Raw genomic sequence first — 17685 nt, forward strand, 5'->3', positions numbered from 1 at the left:
ATAAACCATTATCAGAGGTGATATGTGATGATTTTTTTTCATGCATTTACCCATGTTTATCCGTGACATTGTGTAAATGTCCGTGGCGGATATTTGAAAGTGAGTAGATGACAAACAGTACAGTAAACTTGTAGATAACTCAAATATACGTAGGCCTAATAACTTAGGTGGAAAATGCTTTAACATTTCATGCAGCCTACATGCAGCCTCTTAGCTCGGCAAACGGTAAACAACCCCGCTGGCTTCTCTACGTGTCGCTTCCGTACGCAGTCAGAGGTGGCTTCTCTACGTGTCGCTTCCGTACGCAGTCAGAGGAACCCAAATGAATACGCCGCGACGCTACGCTGACATGACGCTTACGTTTGCAGCCGGTGGAGCCACACACAGAGTTTTCATCATAGTAAGATAGAAAGATACATGCCCTTACCCTTACCCTAACCTTAACTGCCTGTCTTCTAAGCTAATACTTCATAGCTAGCTAAACGCTACCTCAGCATTTTCTTAAGAGCTATTGCTTTTGGGCCAGGGGCGAAGGGGGCTGATTGTGGACTGACATGTAGGTATGGAGGGCAAGTCATGTAGCTAGTTGGTGGTCATGTAGCTGCTCCAGCTGCATCTATACCTACTCAGACTATTTAGATGTTAAATGTTCCGTTATGCTCACCAGCTAGCTAACTTTTCTTTGTAGCCAAAAATGACCCAATGATAGGGAACCAAAGCAGTGAAGTTGTCGCCAAAAAAAAACAAAACAATGAGCTGAAAGTTGCTTTAACATTCTGTCGACCTAAAGACAACGGCAGAGTGTGCGAAACCTTTCACAAAACCAGTCATGTGATCCATTGTTAATATGAAAATATTGATTATAGCAGCTTTAAGTTAAACCAGGCAGACTTCTGCAAAATGTTCAGTGTCTTTGTGAGTTTATTTGTATAAGACAAATTTGAATATCAGACAAGCTCATTAGAGATTTGAGAAGCAGCCAAATTCTTATAAAGCTTCCTTTTCCTTTTGTGTTTTGCAATAGAAATCTTATTGTCACTGATGTTTTTGCAGACACAGCCATGATTGCAGCTGTTTGCTGAAAGGCACCCATTATCTTTTATATCTGTGAGTCAGGTTAAAGAATGCCTTCTTTGATCTGTTCAGAGTTAAACAATTTTTATTACATATGCACCATAGCAAACAACACTGGAAAAACTTGATACAGTACAATTTTTTACAGATATTACCAGACCAACATGGAAAGAGGACATGAAATGAATAGCCATTATGGAAAATGTCTGACTGTCATTTTGATCTAGTAGGGGTGGACTAAATATTGGCTGCATTCTTGTTGTTGGAGGAAATTTACACCAGAATTTCAACATCTGGGACCAAAATAGTCACAAAAGTTTTGTAGCCCTGCTGCTAAATTTGGCACTAAAATTCTTCCCAGCTTCAACCCAACCCTGGAGCTGGAGCGGTCGTGCATGAAATGAATTACTTCTTAACAAGATGATGCTCGCCCTCTTGAAATAACCATTACTTCAGCCTTTAATAAACAACGGATCTACGCAGACAATGTGTGTTTAGCGGGGCAGTAACTGTAGATTTATACCTACAATATAGACAAACAGACAAGACCGGAGTCTTGTTAAGCAGGGCTCTGTGCACCTGTCGGATGTAATCCTCAGATAATGACTCCGGCTCATTAGCTAAGACATCCAAGTTAACCGTCTACGTTTCCCACTGAGAGGATCAAGACAGAAAATGAGTCAACAACTTTACAAGGTCAAAAGTGTGAGAAAAGGTCAGTGTGTGCTTGAAAATTAGATCCTCTGAGTTCCTGTGGGACCACACCCTGACCCACTTCTGCCTTGATGATTTTTTGGTAATGATTTTCTCAATAAGAACAAAAAAAGTCATGTAGTAAAGCACTGCACTGGATGCTGACCCATGAGGTACAGATATAATTGCTAAGCCAGGCAGTGAGCGCATGCTTTGAATGGGTCAGATGGAAGGTGAGGCAATGACCGCAGAAGGCGATCCGTCGTGTGGGTCGGACACCATCCCACATGACCCCGACGTGTTTCGACAATATCCCGTCACAGGCCATTTTCACAGAGCCGTGCTGGGATTAGCAGGCCGGCTGTTTACGCTGGCAAAGGGGCAGCAATTCACAGCTATATTTTCTGGGTGCTGTTGCTGACAACCAGACCGAGTCCTGGTAATTATGATATAATTGAGAATGATCTAAAACCAAATGTCCGAGCCCTGCTGTCCAGAGCCAGTGTTTACAGAAAACAGCTGCTTAAATAGGCACTTTGAAGGAATTAGAATAACATTTTTTATGTCCCAGCGTGAGTGTGTCTCTGTCTGTGTGCAAGTGTGCATATATGCGTGGGCTGGCTATTTGGGCACCTACACAGACAATCTCTTTGTTTTGGAAGTGTTCGCTTAAGTCTTCGGGGGCAGACAGGAGCCAAGAACAACGTGGGAAATGGGCCCTTGCTTCATTTCTGCTTTCTCTCCGGGCTTCTCCTTTGCAATCTCTCTGTCAGACGGACATTCAGCTGGCCTCCAAAACAGTACCTGAGGCGTGCAGGAGTTTGGAGAAACCAAGGGAGCGGGGCTTGGACATTAGAGAAGTCGTAATGGGAACCGAGTGGCAGCTGACAGCCGGGCCAAGCTGTCTGTCATTCCCCTCTCCCTCTCTGTCTTCTTTCTTTCACACACACATGCGGCGTCAACAGAAGACATGCACCCAGCCAGACCTCTGCCCAGGTGGTCTCTACGGGTAGCCAGTGGTCTGCAGCACCGTACAAGATGCTGAAATTTGAAGCAACCATGCTGGCAGGAGCAGAATTCACTGTGAGGTCTGGGCCTACGATGCTCAAGTGTTGCATGACCCTCGATGCTTGTCTTCATCCGTTCAGCAATTAGTTTTTTTTCATATTCCAGGAAATAAAGGAGATGAGTCATGAATTGTGATGTTCTTACACAATATTAAGCACACATGTTTTTCGGTATCCCCCAAAAGCCTTACAGAACACCTGACTAATTACACGCAAGTATTACCTAACCGATGACATGCATACAACACAGGGAAAAGTTAAAGATTGAGAGGACAATGTTGGGACAATGCTGCCCCGTAAAGACCCCGTAAACCTTATTTGTTGTACCTGTAGCTTTCCAGTAGTGTCCACTACGTATTTAAATACAAACAGTCAAATTTTTAGCTTCCAAATGCTATTTCCGAAGTCCCTCTGATTAACGTTTTACCAAGTGACCTGACATTGGTTGCCATACCCCCAAGCTTGCCTAACGTGCCTCTTTGTCACTGAGCCAAGTTTATTTTGAGAATTGTGCGTTATTGATCATTCAAATGATCTATATTCCGCTTACACTGCATACATTATACAATTTGTGCTGCGTGACTCATTTTAGAGTCAGATCTAATTTCTAATTCAGCTTTGTTGGGTGTCATTAGGTGTCCATGGCAGGCAAACAACGTGAAGACCGATCATGGCCCGATCAGCTACTCCTGATTGGCTGTTAGACATTTGGAAAAAATTCTTACATGTCAGAAATTTTGGACGGCCGGCGTCAGGCTTTCAGACAGGTGAAGCAGAGCCATGAGTTGATTCCCCAATGTCAGTGCCTTTTTTCTCACTCAGTCTTACAACGAATACCTGGCTGGCTAGCATGTTGGTGCTGCTAACTTGCTAAATTGTGTATCTGTGTGTGAGAGAGTGAGAGAGGCAGACCCGTTTTTGCAGAAATTGGCTTTGAAGCTTGTTTTGGGACCTCTGTCCTTACATTATTGTTAACCGCACCTCCACTAGCAAACAAACTTCTACCTGCCCAAGAGCCTTTAAACTAATCTTATTGACAACTGTCAAAGGTGCCATGTCATAATTCTGACATCCTATTATCTCGACATCCCATTATTCCGAAAATTACCCACTATTCCGAAATCTCAATGTTTTGACATCCCATTGGTCCGACCATATTAAACCCACTGTTCCGAAGTCCCATTTTTCCGAAATCTCAATGTTGCAATGCAAAAAGTTGAAAAAGCAAGCAGCAAGGGAAAGCAGCAAGAGACTGTGTTGTCGTGTTGTTTACTGTTGCCATGACAACACCGGTTGCCCTGTTTTGAGGAAGTAGAAATGATGTTGAAAGTTATAATTTTAACCCAAACCATGATCTTTTCCTAACCTTAACCAAGTAGTTATTGTGCCTAAACCTAACCAGACCTTAACCATGAAACAGTTATTTTGTAATAATGAAAAATGAGATTTCTGAACAACGGGACTTCGTAACAATGGGTTTAATGTGGTCGGAACAATGGCGTGTCGGAATAATGGGAAGTTGAAATTATGAGCGGACCCCCTGTCAAAAGCGAGAGTGGTGCACATGAGCCAACTGGCCGTTTTCTTGTCGTACAGTGTAAGCGCTCAGGTTGCGGCTTGATGATTGCATCATACAGTGAGAGCACTTACATCTTGAGCTTTACATTGCAGACAATTTACTCGCACAGTGGGAGCTGGAATTAAACCACATTTCTAAAATGGGCTCAAATTGTACAGTGCATGCCCAGCTACACCGGGATGGGAGCTAAGCAGTGTACTGCTGTGGATGCCACGTTAGTTTGGATCCAAAAGTCACCATAACACAAACAAGCTAACTGATCAACGCGGCTATAGACCAGCAACTCCCATGTTCTGCCCGGTAAAATTACTGTTTTTGCTAAAGGAGTCTGGTGGCTTTGAAGAGAGCATAGATGACAGCTTCAGTTCCTCATCAAAAAAAAGGCTGTCTGACAGCAAGATAACGTGGTGAAAATATTATACTAACTATGGATAAGTACCTCAGACAACCCCACTTCAAAAAATCTGAACCCTTTTAATTATTATCATTATCAGTGATCACCACTGTAACGTATGTCACTGTGTTTTTTGCCCTTTAAAATAACAAGACAAAGAACACAACTGGACCTGGCCTTTAACTTCTCTGCTTCTATGGTACCTTTGTAGGGTAGAGTAAAAGCTGCTATTTAAAAAAAAAAAAAAAAAAAAAAAAATGTGGAAAACGTGCTTGGGCACTTATTTGCCAGATCCTTGTAAATAAAATTGATCCCAGGGGATGTTTAGTCCTCTTTACCCTAAATGACGCTGTTCAAGTCATCTGCCAGCTATCAGCCTGCAGCGGATTTACTGAAACAATAGACACCCTGATCCCCAAACTTAACAGTGTCCTTTTCTGCTGCTCTGTCTCTTTTTTTAACAGCCGCTTGATTATTTTCTTACAATTTTTGCTGAGCTGTAATGTCCGTGGAAAATGTGATGAGGATTCATCAGATACTGTATCTCAGGTTAACTTTGTCATTAGATGACAGGAAATCCTGGATTTGTGTAGTATGATGCCTTATTCTTGTAGTGTGCAACTCATTGCCAGTAATTCATCGCTAAATACTTTTGTCAACTTCATGAATATTCGTCCAGCAGCACATTTGGTTTTAGCTGAAAGCTAGGATTTGTATGTAATTAGATACTTCCCTAAAGAAAGAAGAAAAAAATTATACCCTTGGGTTCTCAGACAAGCTGACTGATCATTGGCAACGGTGTGAAGAGTGTTGTGCCCACTGTCTACATTTCTGACTGGTGGTTTGTGGCATGATGCCCTCAGACAGCACGCAGTGGATATGACATGCCTGATGGAACGCGATGCCTGCAGCTGAAACAGATCCGCGCTGACAGACACGCAGGTTACTGTACCCTTTGCAAGCCTGGCATTCCCCAGGACGCTGTGGCCCAGCAATGGCAAGGGCTTTCGTTTCCTCCGGAGTCTCAAGCATGAGAGGACACACATACAAACACACACACATTCGGATCGTGTGCCAAATTCCACAGAGCCGTAAAGGCAATCAGGGACAGATGAGAGAGGGCAACCAAGTGGCGGTAAACTGCATGCCGGGGGGCTGGAAGCCATAACAAGGTGCCACAACAACACTCTGATGTGTTTGTGTGCTTTATGCTAGAGGAACAGTTTTGGGAAACATGCTTATTAGTTTTTCTTGCCGAGAGTTAGATGGGAAGATCCACGGATGGATTACCGAATGGGCCTAGCAGGCACAGGCTTTCATTTGCTAAATGTTAAATTAACATGTGTTGAGCAGGAAAAGACTTAAAATGACCACAAGGAGACATAAAAAGACCACAAAGACATGCAGAGGTACTACAAAGATACAGAAAACAACCACAGGGGAGACAAAATTACTACAAAACAACACAAAATTATATCAAAAAGACCCAAATGACTACCAAAAGAGACAACAAAACCACAAGGAAACACAAAATAACTACAAAGAGTAACAAAACAACAAAAAGACACTAAATTACCACATAGAGACACAAAACCACCACAAAGTCTATGTGTCTTGCTCCGGAGAGGTAGTGGAGCCCTTTGCATATCTGCGCCCAGGTGCCTGTTAGCCATAATCCTCCCATGAGAAGATCGATATCACTGTCATAACTGTACCCTAAAAATTAAGCATTAATACAGCCAGCAACAGGTTAGCTTAGCTTAGCCTAGCTTAGCATAAACACTGGAAACAGAGGGAAACAGCTAGCCTGGCTCTGTCCAAAGGTAACAAATCTACCTACAAGCACCTCTGAAGCTCACTAGTTAACATGAGGTATTTTTTGGTCTAATTTACATAAAAAAAACCCTGTAAAAATAAACTTTTTTGTTTTTATGATGGACTACTTCATCTGCATGTGAAGTGACTTCCTAGAGTCATGTCATCACAGTGAGGTGACACTAGCAGAGGTGTTAGTGAACTTTGGATGTGCTGGTTGTTTTGTTACTTTTGGACAAAATCAAAATCTGTTTCCACCTGTTTCCAGTCTTTATGGTAAGTTAAGCTAATTATCACCTGGCTGTAGCACTTGAGTGCTGTTCATATTCCCATCTAACTCTTGGCCAAAAAGTGATTAAGAGTACTTCCAAACAGCATTTCTTTAATCCCAAAGTTTCTGTTGCTCTGGGAGAAAAACAAACTGCATCTCTAAATCTGGTCACTGCCTCTCTATTGCAAAAACAAGCTAGCTGGTGTCCCGTGAAGGGCATTTTCTTTAGCTGGTATCTGGCAAATTCCTCCCCTCTCTTTGAACACATGTGACAAGCAGCGCTTTGACTCTCAGGCCAAATATCACTGATCAAACAGTTATGTTTGGGGTCAGCCCAAGGGAGACAACCAGGTTACTCATATGGGGGGCACTGACCTGCTGCAAGTATGTTTAGCTAGAAAACCGACACATGTACTGTACATACTGTGGCCCTATTTTGCCCTTGTAAAGTCATACTTACATGCTTGTGTGTGCATGCATATGAGGTGCAGAGTAAAAAGGCAGGAGCTGCTTCTAAAAAGGCCTGGAAGCATAAAACAGTGTCATTGGGCATCTTGCATCCAGTCCTGCGCTGCACTCAAACAAAAGATCCCAGCTAAGAAGACTGTCATTAGCTGCTGCCTCAACCCCTTATTTGTCTCCCCACACAGAAAAGTCCCTGTAAGATCTCTTGAGCAAACAAATGACAGATGCTATTTAGGCTTGTAGAGTCCCTAAAAATACATTTGCGCTCGGGGCAGTGATTTTGCAACTCCGCTGATGGGAGCTTTGAGCGGGTGATCCTGCTGAACATGTCCATCAATAAGAGCAACAGCATTTGTAACATGAGGACGTGGCTTAGCTATGCACCGCCAGTCACAGTGAATGTAAACTATTCATGTCTTGAAGCATTATCTACAGCTTGCTCCGGCTTTGTGGGGTGTCTGTAGTGCTCTTAGGGTGCTGGGGCTGGTCAAAGTTCAACAAAAGTCTCCCGGAGTCTTTACGCTTTCAGAAACACTGGATTTTTCATGATGAGTGGCATGAGCAGGTAGGCTTTGAATTTCAAGGAGCTGTTAAGGACGATAATTTAACCCTGAGGTGGAGAGGAAATGATTTCAACCCCCATCTCGGGTCTGCAGGTAAAGATTTTTTCTTCCTCTCCTGGGGAAATAAACATTTACATTCCAGTGCTCAGTGTGTTAATAGAGATTAAGCTGAATTCAAGCCTGCGTGTCAGGCAGCAATTCAGGTACCTCATACCATACATACCTGTACTATTGTGTGGCTCTCAAAGGGCATCTCCCTCAACCCTTTGAGCTTGGCTGAGGGCAGATGACATTCTCGAGGAACGTTGTTATTACGGTGGCCCTGGACAGCTTCAAAAGCGACAAGCAAGTCCTAATGCACCACCACTGTGGGCTTAGCTTCAAAGAACTTAATGTCTCTTACTTTAATGAAGGTATGGGATCAAAAGGAAGAGGAGTTGCCGACCCCAGCCATCAATTATACTGTAATGCAAAATTCCTTTCTCACTGAAGTGGAAAATGTTGTAGTCCTTATTGAATCACTGAGAAATATAGTTTATTTCTAAATATGATAGAATCCCCACAAAATAGGTTTTCAGTTACAGTTTGTTAGTACAGTTCATTTACTGTGCTCACAAAAGTGAAAGACATCAGGTCAGGTCCGTATTTGACCTCTTTTTGGACACACATCTAGGAGGTGTGGGAGGCATTCATGTCCAAAGATACAATGCAGACCTTCATTAAATTGCACAAAAAATATGATCCTCACAAAAACAGAGGGAACCTCTATTTTTATTGGAGCCGGAAAGGAATGACATGGGTCTCATCAAGGTAAATCAGAAACAACAGCAGATTTCAATCATACGCCAGTAAAGGCCAAGAGTATGAACGTTTCATTCCATCCAGTTGATCTCAGTTCATAAGCAGTCAGAGCTTGATTCAGATAAAACTTCTCTTGACCTTAAATGGCACATGGTTGGCAGTGCTGGGTGTCTCACTTGAGAGACTAATGCATTTCATACTTGTGACTAAATCTAAAGCTGTGAAAAAAGTAGGCGAAATCCTCAACTGGTGCAAAGCCAACAAGACGTGGATGATGTTCCAACTGAAGCTCATGTACCTGGGGTCCACGTGATGTAGGAAGCAGAGCATAAAGAAGAGAACTGGTCCTTTCTTGTATTGTTTTACTGTCAGGTGGCCGAGTCGGCGGCTAGCAGCTAACAATGCTAACTTTGAAACAGTGCTAAACAACAGCAATAGTGCCAACAGACCTGACAGTGTTAACCATAGACTGTATGGGCGTATCTACCATGACATCACACACTGGTTTGTGGACTGCCATTTGTAAGCCTAAAGTTCGGCTTTTTGGCCATCGCCATCTTGGTTTTCAGGGCTACAAGTGACCGTACATGAACGAGAGGCTGGAGCAGTGACGGAGCAAGGCATGGATCTGCCTCGTGGACTGTGGCGACGTTTCGCAGACAGCCTGTCAATCAAGTGGCCCCATCCTTAAATATGTGTAAATTTGGGCCTTATTAAAACAAATTACCCTCCGTTCAGTTTTCATGAAAGTTGAAAATAAGCTTAAGAGACCAAAACCATTTTTTGCACCAGGCTGTAAACATGTTTATTTCCGCTGGAAAGTTTGTCATTATAACATGGGTGTCTATGGGGATTTACTCTGTTTTGTAGCCAGCCTCAAGTGGCCATTTGATGAACTGCAGTTTTTGGCACTTCTGCATTGGCTTCATTTTTCAGCCTCAGAGGTTGCTTCTTGGAACTCCAGAACTAACTGGAGGGTGGCCGCTATGCTTTCATGACAACACTGGCCTTGTATCAGCTGTACCACTGTATGAGTGCAGTGCAAAGTGTCAGCAATGAGCTAACCAGTGTTATACACACATACATATCAGAAAAACAAACACTTAAACACACAGCAGCGTGATAAGAGCTATCAAAAATGACATAACATTTTTAGGAAAACACTGACTTGTACTTTGATTTGCTAACATAGAGGGGGTGGGCTTTATGACCTATACTACAGCCCGCCACCAGGGGGTGATAGAGATGCTTCATTTTTGGGGCGCTGTCATGTTGTCCGACTTTATTATCGCCTACAGTTTATGACACTAACATGCTGACCGGCTTACTACAAGAAACCACAGAGAAGTTCGGATAACACTACACAGAGGTAGGCAACTTCATTCCCAGCTCAAGACGCCATTACCTTATAATATATAGCAAATAATGGTTTCCTGCCATAGCCATAGCTAGCCATTTCCCATATCCAGTCTCTGAGCTAAGTTATGCTAATGCTAGGTAGCTGCTGGCTCTGGCTACGTATTTACCTTGCAAATGTGAGAGTGGTATCAAGCTTCTTATTTATCTCAAGTAAGCAAGTAAGTGGATTTCCCAAAAATGTACGACTATTACTTTAAAGTTTCAGTTTTAAGTTCAGTAATGAAGAATATGAGCCACATAGATGATTTTGACAACTCCAGACCAAAGTCCTGTTGCGGCCACTTGAAGTCTCCATGGATAAAGGCATTGTGCTACACTACAATACAATTATCAAGGTTTTCATGAGTTCAAAAAGTTATCCTTGACCTGAGAAGACCCTGCTTTTATCCTTCCTTCATGAAAACAAGATTAGACATACACCTGAGCACACAAATGGGATCAAATTTCATAAGAACCTCACTTTTCAGCGCGTGGACTCGACCAAGCATCACTCAAACGCCGCATATGTGTGCGCGAGCAGCCTCTGAGCGCGTCACGGCCCGGGACTGTGTTTCTTTAAGAATGTAAGGTGGGTGAGCCCCTTCTCCTGACGCACGCCTGGTATGCAAACATAAATTTAGCAGCAACGTGTTTGCTGGGGGAACAAAATATCTGGAAGCGACCGTGAAGTGTCATGTCGTCTCCGGCAGTTCTTGGCTGACTTTTACCTTTTTTTTCCTCCTCTCCCTCTCCCCCTCTGTGTGTGTGTGTGTGTGTGTGTGAACTGGAGCCAGAGCGCAGCGCGGAGAGGAGAGCAGACCTCTTTCTGAGTGACTGGACAGACTGGGACAGACGGACACAGAGCGGACAGTCACAACTGTCTCCCCCACAGTTTGACATTACACTGAGGTTACAGCGTCAGAGATGACGGGGGGCTGCTTGTTCACGACTGGACTGCTTCTTCTCGCTGCTTGTGTGAAGGTAAGCTTTAAATGAACTCAGTCATTTAACATGTGCGCGAGGAAGGCGCGTCACAGATGCGTTTGAGAAGTTGACGCACCACGAAACCGCAGATATTTTGACAGTTATCTTAAAAAAAGCCCACTTTATTAAATTTACTAAGACAGAAATGAGACAGCTGGTCCTTTAAGTCTGACCTGTCTAATGTCTGTAAAGGTAAACTCACTATTGTAACTCAATTGGGACCTAAGTGACATTTCTATTATATCCATACTGTATATAATCCAATCCTACAGGTATATACAGGAGCCATTATTGTCAATTATTAGTATTTTAATGTCATTTTGGGATGTGATGAAGTGTTCAGTGGTCACCCTCTTCCTCCAGTGATGCTGCAGCAGGTCCAATGCTGCTGCAAAGTGGATGAGATGAGGAAAAGTGTGTGTGCATTGAAATGTCTTGTCATAAGGTATCAACGACAAGCAGTTATTAACAAGAAACTGATAAAACTAGAGATTGTTTAAATGTACTCAAATACTGTGATGAATGTGGGTTTGTTTGCTGTGTATCTCAAGTGTTATGTAACTGATATACTGCAGCCCTCTGGAGTTGAGTCCCTCCTTTTACCTTGCAATGTCAAACCTGAAATTTAATAGAGACAGCATGGGTCATCCTCTGAAAGGTCAAAGCTTATCAGTCTGGCATTGAATTAAACTCCTGAAATCAGCACGCTCAGCTAACGCTAATCGTTACTGGAATACTTTTTACATGTTATCTCGTAAAGGCAAAGTTATGTAAAAGCTGACACATGCTGCACAGAGCTGAGCAAGAGTTTTAGCTGGAACACAAAGCAGTTGTTTGGCCTGCAGACAGATTTTAGGACTCAAACAGAGGGGCGGGATGCCACTGTCAGCATGTGTAAATGACCACGACAGGTGCTAATAGCACCTCAAGGTGATTGGGGCTTTAGACACTCTGGCTGCCGTATAGCCCCGCTGAGCATGTAGACGCTGTAATCAGTGAATGTCAGTGACAGAGAAGCGCTTGAGGCTTTGCAACTCTTTTCCAGGCCACTGTCCAGTGCTGACCTGATTATGTTACAGTTTAAATAGGCCTGTTGGGAGGAAAATCATGTATTGGCACATTCACGGACTTAATGTGAGCATCAATGTGAAGCAGCTGATGCGAGACCTTTGATTATGTTTTCATGATTATCTGAAGAGTATAAACGACTTGTCCTTAACAGAAAATTGTCTGTGATGAAAGTACATTACAAATGCTTGTACTCAACTCCATGAGCTGTTCAACTCAGAGTCCAGAGTGTTTGAAATACATGCCCTCACACTCACTTCTGTCACAATAACTGGTGGTGGTTTGATTGTTTTGTGTCTCTGTCACATACTGAGACTGCATAATGACTTTGTTTTGTGCTCAAGTGGTCGTGACAAGCTTTCCCATCTGTGCAAGCATGAGTCAGCACTGGACATCTATCTGTTCACACACACCAGAGTGACCCAGTGCTTTGTTACAGACAGAGATCAACAAGTGCTGCCTCCTGGGGTCTGCTATGCGGTGGCCCTTTTCTTTTCATCCTCTCCTCTTAGGTCAAAGTCTCTGCATTACTGTTCAACTGAAGAATGAGACTATATTTGTGTGTATGGCTGCTTGAAGTTGTGTGACTTGTGTGTGTGGGCCAAATGGCCTGTGGCTCCAACCCTAAATGGAATAGACCTTCCTTTGTGGGTGACATAATGACATACCTCAAGTGATTCTTGGAGGGTCTTGTTGCTCTCGCTCTATTCCCTTGATTTGTGCAGCAAAGTGGAACCTTCCAGAAACACTTTTTTTCCTCTTTTGCTGGATGGGGATTTAAAGGTGGTTGTGTACACAGGAGGCTGTGCCCTCAAAGACACTCAAGCATCTCTCTGAGCACCAAGGTTCATCCTGTTAACTGTGATTTGGCACCTGCCAGGGTGAGGGAGCAAAGCAAATCCTTTTTGTATGCTTTCATGCAAAAAGACCAAAATAAACCGCCCTAAACTCAGAACAATAATGTCATTTTCCCCCCAGAAAATCTGAGGTTCTCTGTTTGCAACATATGAAGGTGTGTAAGCTAACACGAGCAAACAACGTAGCTAGCCTGTTGTATTTTTTAAATTGTTAAAAAATTTCTTGGTAATAAGACAATCTTTGTTAAACTTGTGATAAAATGAATTCTGTCTGTGTAAAGTTTCAAAACTATCAGGTGTTAAAAAGTGCAGAAAATGTCTAGGCTACATATACAAATTGTTGAAAATGCTTGCTAGCTTGTCTAACGCAAGCTTACATAAGTAGTTTCACATTAAAGGCTTATATGTGATATTAAAATGCTTTTGTTTTGAAGCAGGAAAAGACAGGAGAGAAATATCAGTCAGTACGTTTACATGCACAGATAAGTCGAGCTACGGTTACATCTCGACTAGGCCATTTAATTGGACGACTGTTCTGGTCCTAGTATACAAGCATGGGAGGGGAGTCTGTTTATTGACTGAAGTATGTCCAACTCCGCTACGATAGGTGGCGATAGGCCCCCTTTCCAGCTTGTTGTGGACCTGTTTCCGGTTGACCTATTATGTCACAGACCAAACAATTAAACAAGTTAGCTACGGTTAGCTAGCAGCAAACTGGTATCATAGTGGAGTAGTACTATACAGCTCTGTACATTTTGTACTTGCTGTACACTTTATTTTTTTTCTTTTCTCTTCTTTTATGCATTTAATGCTTTTGACTTCCGGGTCAAAGCCCGGGCAGAAACTGTAGAGCATGCTTGTTAGCATGCCAGAGAAATAGTAATTGGTCAGTTGCAGAGATGTATTGTAAAAACAAATTCGGTCTGTGCTCCGTTTAAATTTTTTGTTAAAACACAAGTTCAGGTTAATATATTGGGTTAAGCTTCTTAAAATAATTGCTGCAAATAAAACACATCAAACACACTGTGACAATGGTATCACTATTGAAGTGGGTGAAATTGCTCCCCTTACGGGAGTTATTGCTAAACGAAATGGTTTATTGTCTTCGACATGTGAAGCATTTAAGTCAGCTGCCAGACTTCATCACATTGCATGGCTGCCACACTCAGCTGGAATTCAAAAGGAAATTAGCCGCAAAAGCAACAGATTTTGATGTTTATTCAAGGAAATGGTCCCTCTCAGAGTCTTAATGCAGCGAGCAGAGTGTATTGAAGTCCTCAGGATGGGGAAGCTTTGGGGTCTAACGGCAGGATTAAGTGGGGTCACGGCGTGCAAATGGTCCCAAGTGATCGTCCGTCAACAACAACATCTCTTGTTCTCCGAAACACGCTCCCTGGCTTGATTGCTCGATCGTAAAGACCACTAACTATCCAATTAGCTTTCATGAGTGCCTTTGTTGTGGACGCAAGTGGAATGGGAAGTGAATTAATTTTGAGAGGGATTGGTCCCACTTGAGGAGAAAAGGAAAGGGCTTCAGAGAACATCTGGCCAGTGATGGATGGATGGAGCAAATTTTTGGAGTGCGTTAACAAACGCGAGTGTTTTCAGTTACGCTGCAAAAGCCTTCATACTCATCTCATTGTTCCCATCTGGGCTTAATCTCTGGAGTGAGACCCAGAGCTGCTTAGTGTGGAAGTGTATGTGTGCAATGTTACTCTCAATCCAAGGCCAAAATTCACTGGTACTCATGTTTGCATAAATTGCCAAGGTACCCGCCGCGAAATGTTTCACTTTTCATTTAGTGCTCTTAGTGTTCCTGGCACAGTTGCATTGTTTCCTGTGTATCCTACTCAGGTGTGCTGGGATGCTGCTTTTCCAGTAGTGGAAATCCAGAGAGCAGGCATTCATCCCCATAGAGCTGGGCCAAAAGGAAGTAGCTTCACTCCATTCTCAGTGGGCCAATGAAGGAAAAGTCCTGCAGAACAGAACAAGACATGGCAGCTTCTATTGGATGTTGAGTCCCAAAGAAAGTTCAGTTTCAACAGTATTTACACTAAGCCAATAGCTTGGCTAAGATCTACCACTCGTCTCCAATTTGTAGTTTTTTCTTTTACTTTATTGAAAATCCTGAATGTCCTTCAGTTCAAAGAAGCCATTGTAGAAATACAAAATCCCCAATCAGGGATTCCACCTATGGGGCATGGCCTAAGAAGAATATATAAAATTAGACCTGGCTTGCTGTTCCAGATGATGAGCTTGTCTCTGGTATTGTATTTTATGAAGCACTGTTTCCCCCCTTTTTGACAATTCCAGTAGTGACACTTGCTCCGAGTGAAGCAGCAGATGAAACTTGACAGAGTGTTTTTGTCTTTAACTCCTGATCCTAATTCTTCGTCAAATTTATGATTTTATATCCAGGGAAATATGCTTATTTCATTTTCGGCAAAAATTTGCTGAGGTGATTGATACCACTCCCCTGTCTCCATGCTAAATTTGGAGCTGGGCCTAGGGGAGCGAGGACTTTTGGACTGTTAGCTTAGCATAGCATTAAGAATCGAAATGGGGAAATGTTTAGCCTGGCTCTAAAATGTTGTCTTAAGAGTTCAGTTTTTGTGTGGATTAAACAAACGAGATATAACATGTTGAACAGCATGTATTTTCCTCTGGCCCTTGCTTAAAATTTAGCGTACAGACATGAGGTTGGTATCAATTTTCTTATCAAATTTTCAGTGAGTAAGCAAAATAGAGCATTTCCCAAAATGTCAAAGTCTTTTTAACATGAGGAGCTGATTTACAAACCAGGCCATGTGAAAATTGAAAAAATGTGGAACGGAGAATATGGCTTTTGCCGTTTCCCCTCCAAAATCATGAGGAACTTGATAGTGTTGTTTGCCTCTCAATCACTTGATGCCAAATTCTAATAACATGCTGTGACTGACTGCCCAAAGCAGCCTGTGCCAGTAAATGGCATAACTTGCTGGAGTCATGTTGCAGTGTTATGTATGCAAGAGGGCATTATGTTATGTGTTGACTTCAATATCAAAAAGCATAATGAGTTTTTGTGGTTTCATGTGGCTCTTTGGAAATGGAATATGTCTTGTTGTGCCACACACACACTGCAAAACTCTGATTTTCTATCAGGCTGCTGTCACGCATTGATAAAGAGCTGCCAGCAGATGGCAACATTACAGCAGAGGGACTTTTTGTGTCCAGTTCAGTAGTGATGGCCTCTGCAGGTCTCACGCCCATCACAGATAGTCAGCTCTATTGTGATTTTGCAGGTGGCTGCCCTCCATCCCCTCTCTGTTTCCTCTGGAGCCCCTTGTGAATGTATTTGTTCCTTCTCCTTGAGGTTTATTTGTCATTGCCGGGCTTGAAAGCTGACCCTCTGGCATCCTGTTCCTCTGATGAAACATCTTGGGCTCCATCTGCAGCGAGCCCACGTCCCTTCCGTCAGCGTGATTGAACGTTGTTGTTTTATCCTGTTGTGTGTTCCTGGACGCCAGCTCAAACTTCATTTGCAGCAGCCGGCGCCCTCCGCACATCATCTGGCTTGCACATTTTTCACACACAACCAATCTCAAAAGCAGCAGAACCTCGCAGTCGAGCCGCTCTGCCTTGGCTTGAGCACATGCGTCTAGCTCTGTCTGTTCTGTTCTGCCCCGGCCTTGACCTCAGATCCATCCCAGGGTGGGATTGCAGCGGGAGTGCCGGGGAGTGGTGCTAACAAGAGAGGAGAGGGAGCACTCGGGCCCCTCTTGTGACGCCTAATTAGAAGGGAGGGCAGGTAGGAGGTGTGTGTGTTGAAACAGTGCTGGGGAGGATTGTCAGGAGAGAGGAAGCGAGATCAGACTCTACAGGGTGAAGGAAAGAGGAAGGAAAGAAGGAAGAGGGAGTATTTCGGAGGCAAAAGGTCAAGAATGGTAGAGAAGGAGAACCAAGGCAGGAGAAAGAATCTAAGAAATGTGCAAGACAATGGTTAAGCTTTGGCCCTTTAATAATGAAGTCAAATTAGGACCGAAAGAAAAAAAAATCTGTTTTTTGAGGACATGAAATCATAAGTATTAGAGAAGGGCATGAGTACTGAAGTACTTGATTTGGACATCAATATTTGTTCAACTATTCAAATCACCGCCCAACCTCCCACATGTGAACATGACTTTTATATCTTTTATTTACTATTTAAATGGATAAAATCTTATTTCATTGTAGAGCTGTGTGCAGTGTGTTACTTGCCCTGCTGGCTCTCTGTGTCCATCATGTGACTTCTGCTACAGGAGTACACCCACACCCACACACACACACACACACACACACACACACACACACACACACAGTGACAGGGCTAACTGTTTGCATTAAATGGCTGCAATTACCAAATGGCCAGGTCGAACCGTTTTGGTGTCAGTGTGTTTTCTGGGTCTGTTAAATGGCTCACTGTTGGATGCTAGCCTCTGCTGCTGTGTTAGCTCATGCTAACCGGGCAGATGTTGAATGTCTCTCAGACGCTGATGTGCTGTGTTTAACCTATGTCATGTTAACTGCAGCGACAGAATGTGTGTATGTTAACCTTGAATTTATGGCTTAATAGACTAATTGAAACCTGGTTGTTCAATAAATGAATTTCAAATTGCACAAGTATTTATATATAGAAGT

At 43.0% G+C, this 17685-nt stretch overlaps 1 protein-coding gene across 8 annotated transcripts in view; it reads left to right on the forward strand.

The window, feature by feature from the left end:
* Positions 1 to 10029: 10029 nt before the first annotated feature.
* LOC126404551 (ADAMTS-like protein 1) overlaps positions 10030 to 17685 on the forward strand; it is a 123774-nt gene continuing 116118 nt past the window's right edge. For 6 of the 8 annotated variants that reach the window (XR_007571495.1, XR_007571496.1, XM_050067830.1 and 3 more), the window contains exon 1: positions 10775 to 11101. Coding sequence is in view for 6 of the 8 variants with exons in the window: in XM_050067830.1 (XP_049923787.1) it covers positions 11045 to 11101 (57 nt within the window). In the remaining 2 variants the exon portion in view is untranslated. Of the gene's footprint in view, positions 10092 to 10680; positions 10710 to 10774; positions 11102 to 17685 lie in introns of those variants that run through there. The other 2 variants (XM_050067832.1, XM_050067833.1) reach the window with 2 other exon arrangements.

Source organism: Epinephelus moara, chromosome 17 (assembly GCF_006386435.1).
Source record: "Epinephelus moara isolate mb chromosome 17, YSFRI_EMoa_1.0, whole genome shotgun sequence".
Classification (NCBI taxonomy): domain Eukaryota; kingdom Metazoa; phylum Chordata; class Actinopteri; order Perciformes; family Serranidae; genus Epinephelus; species Epinephelus moara.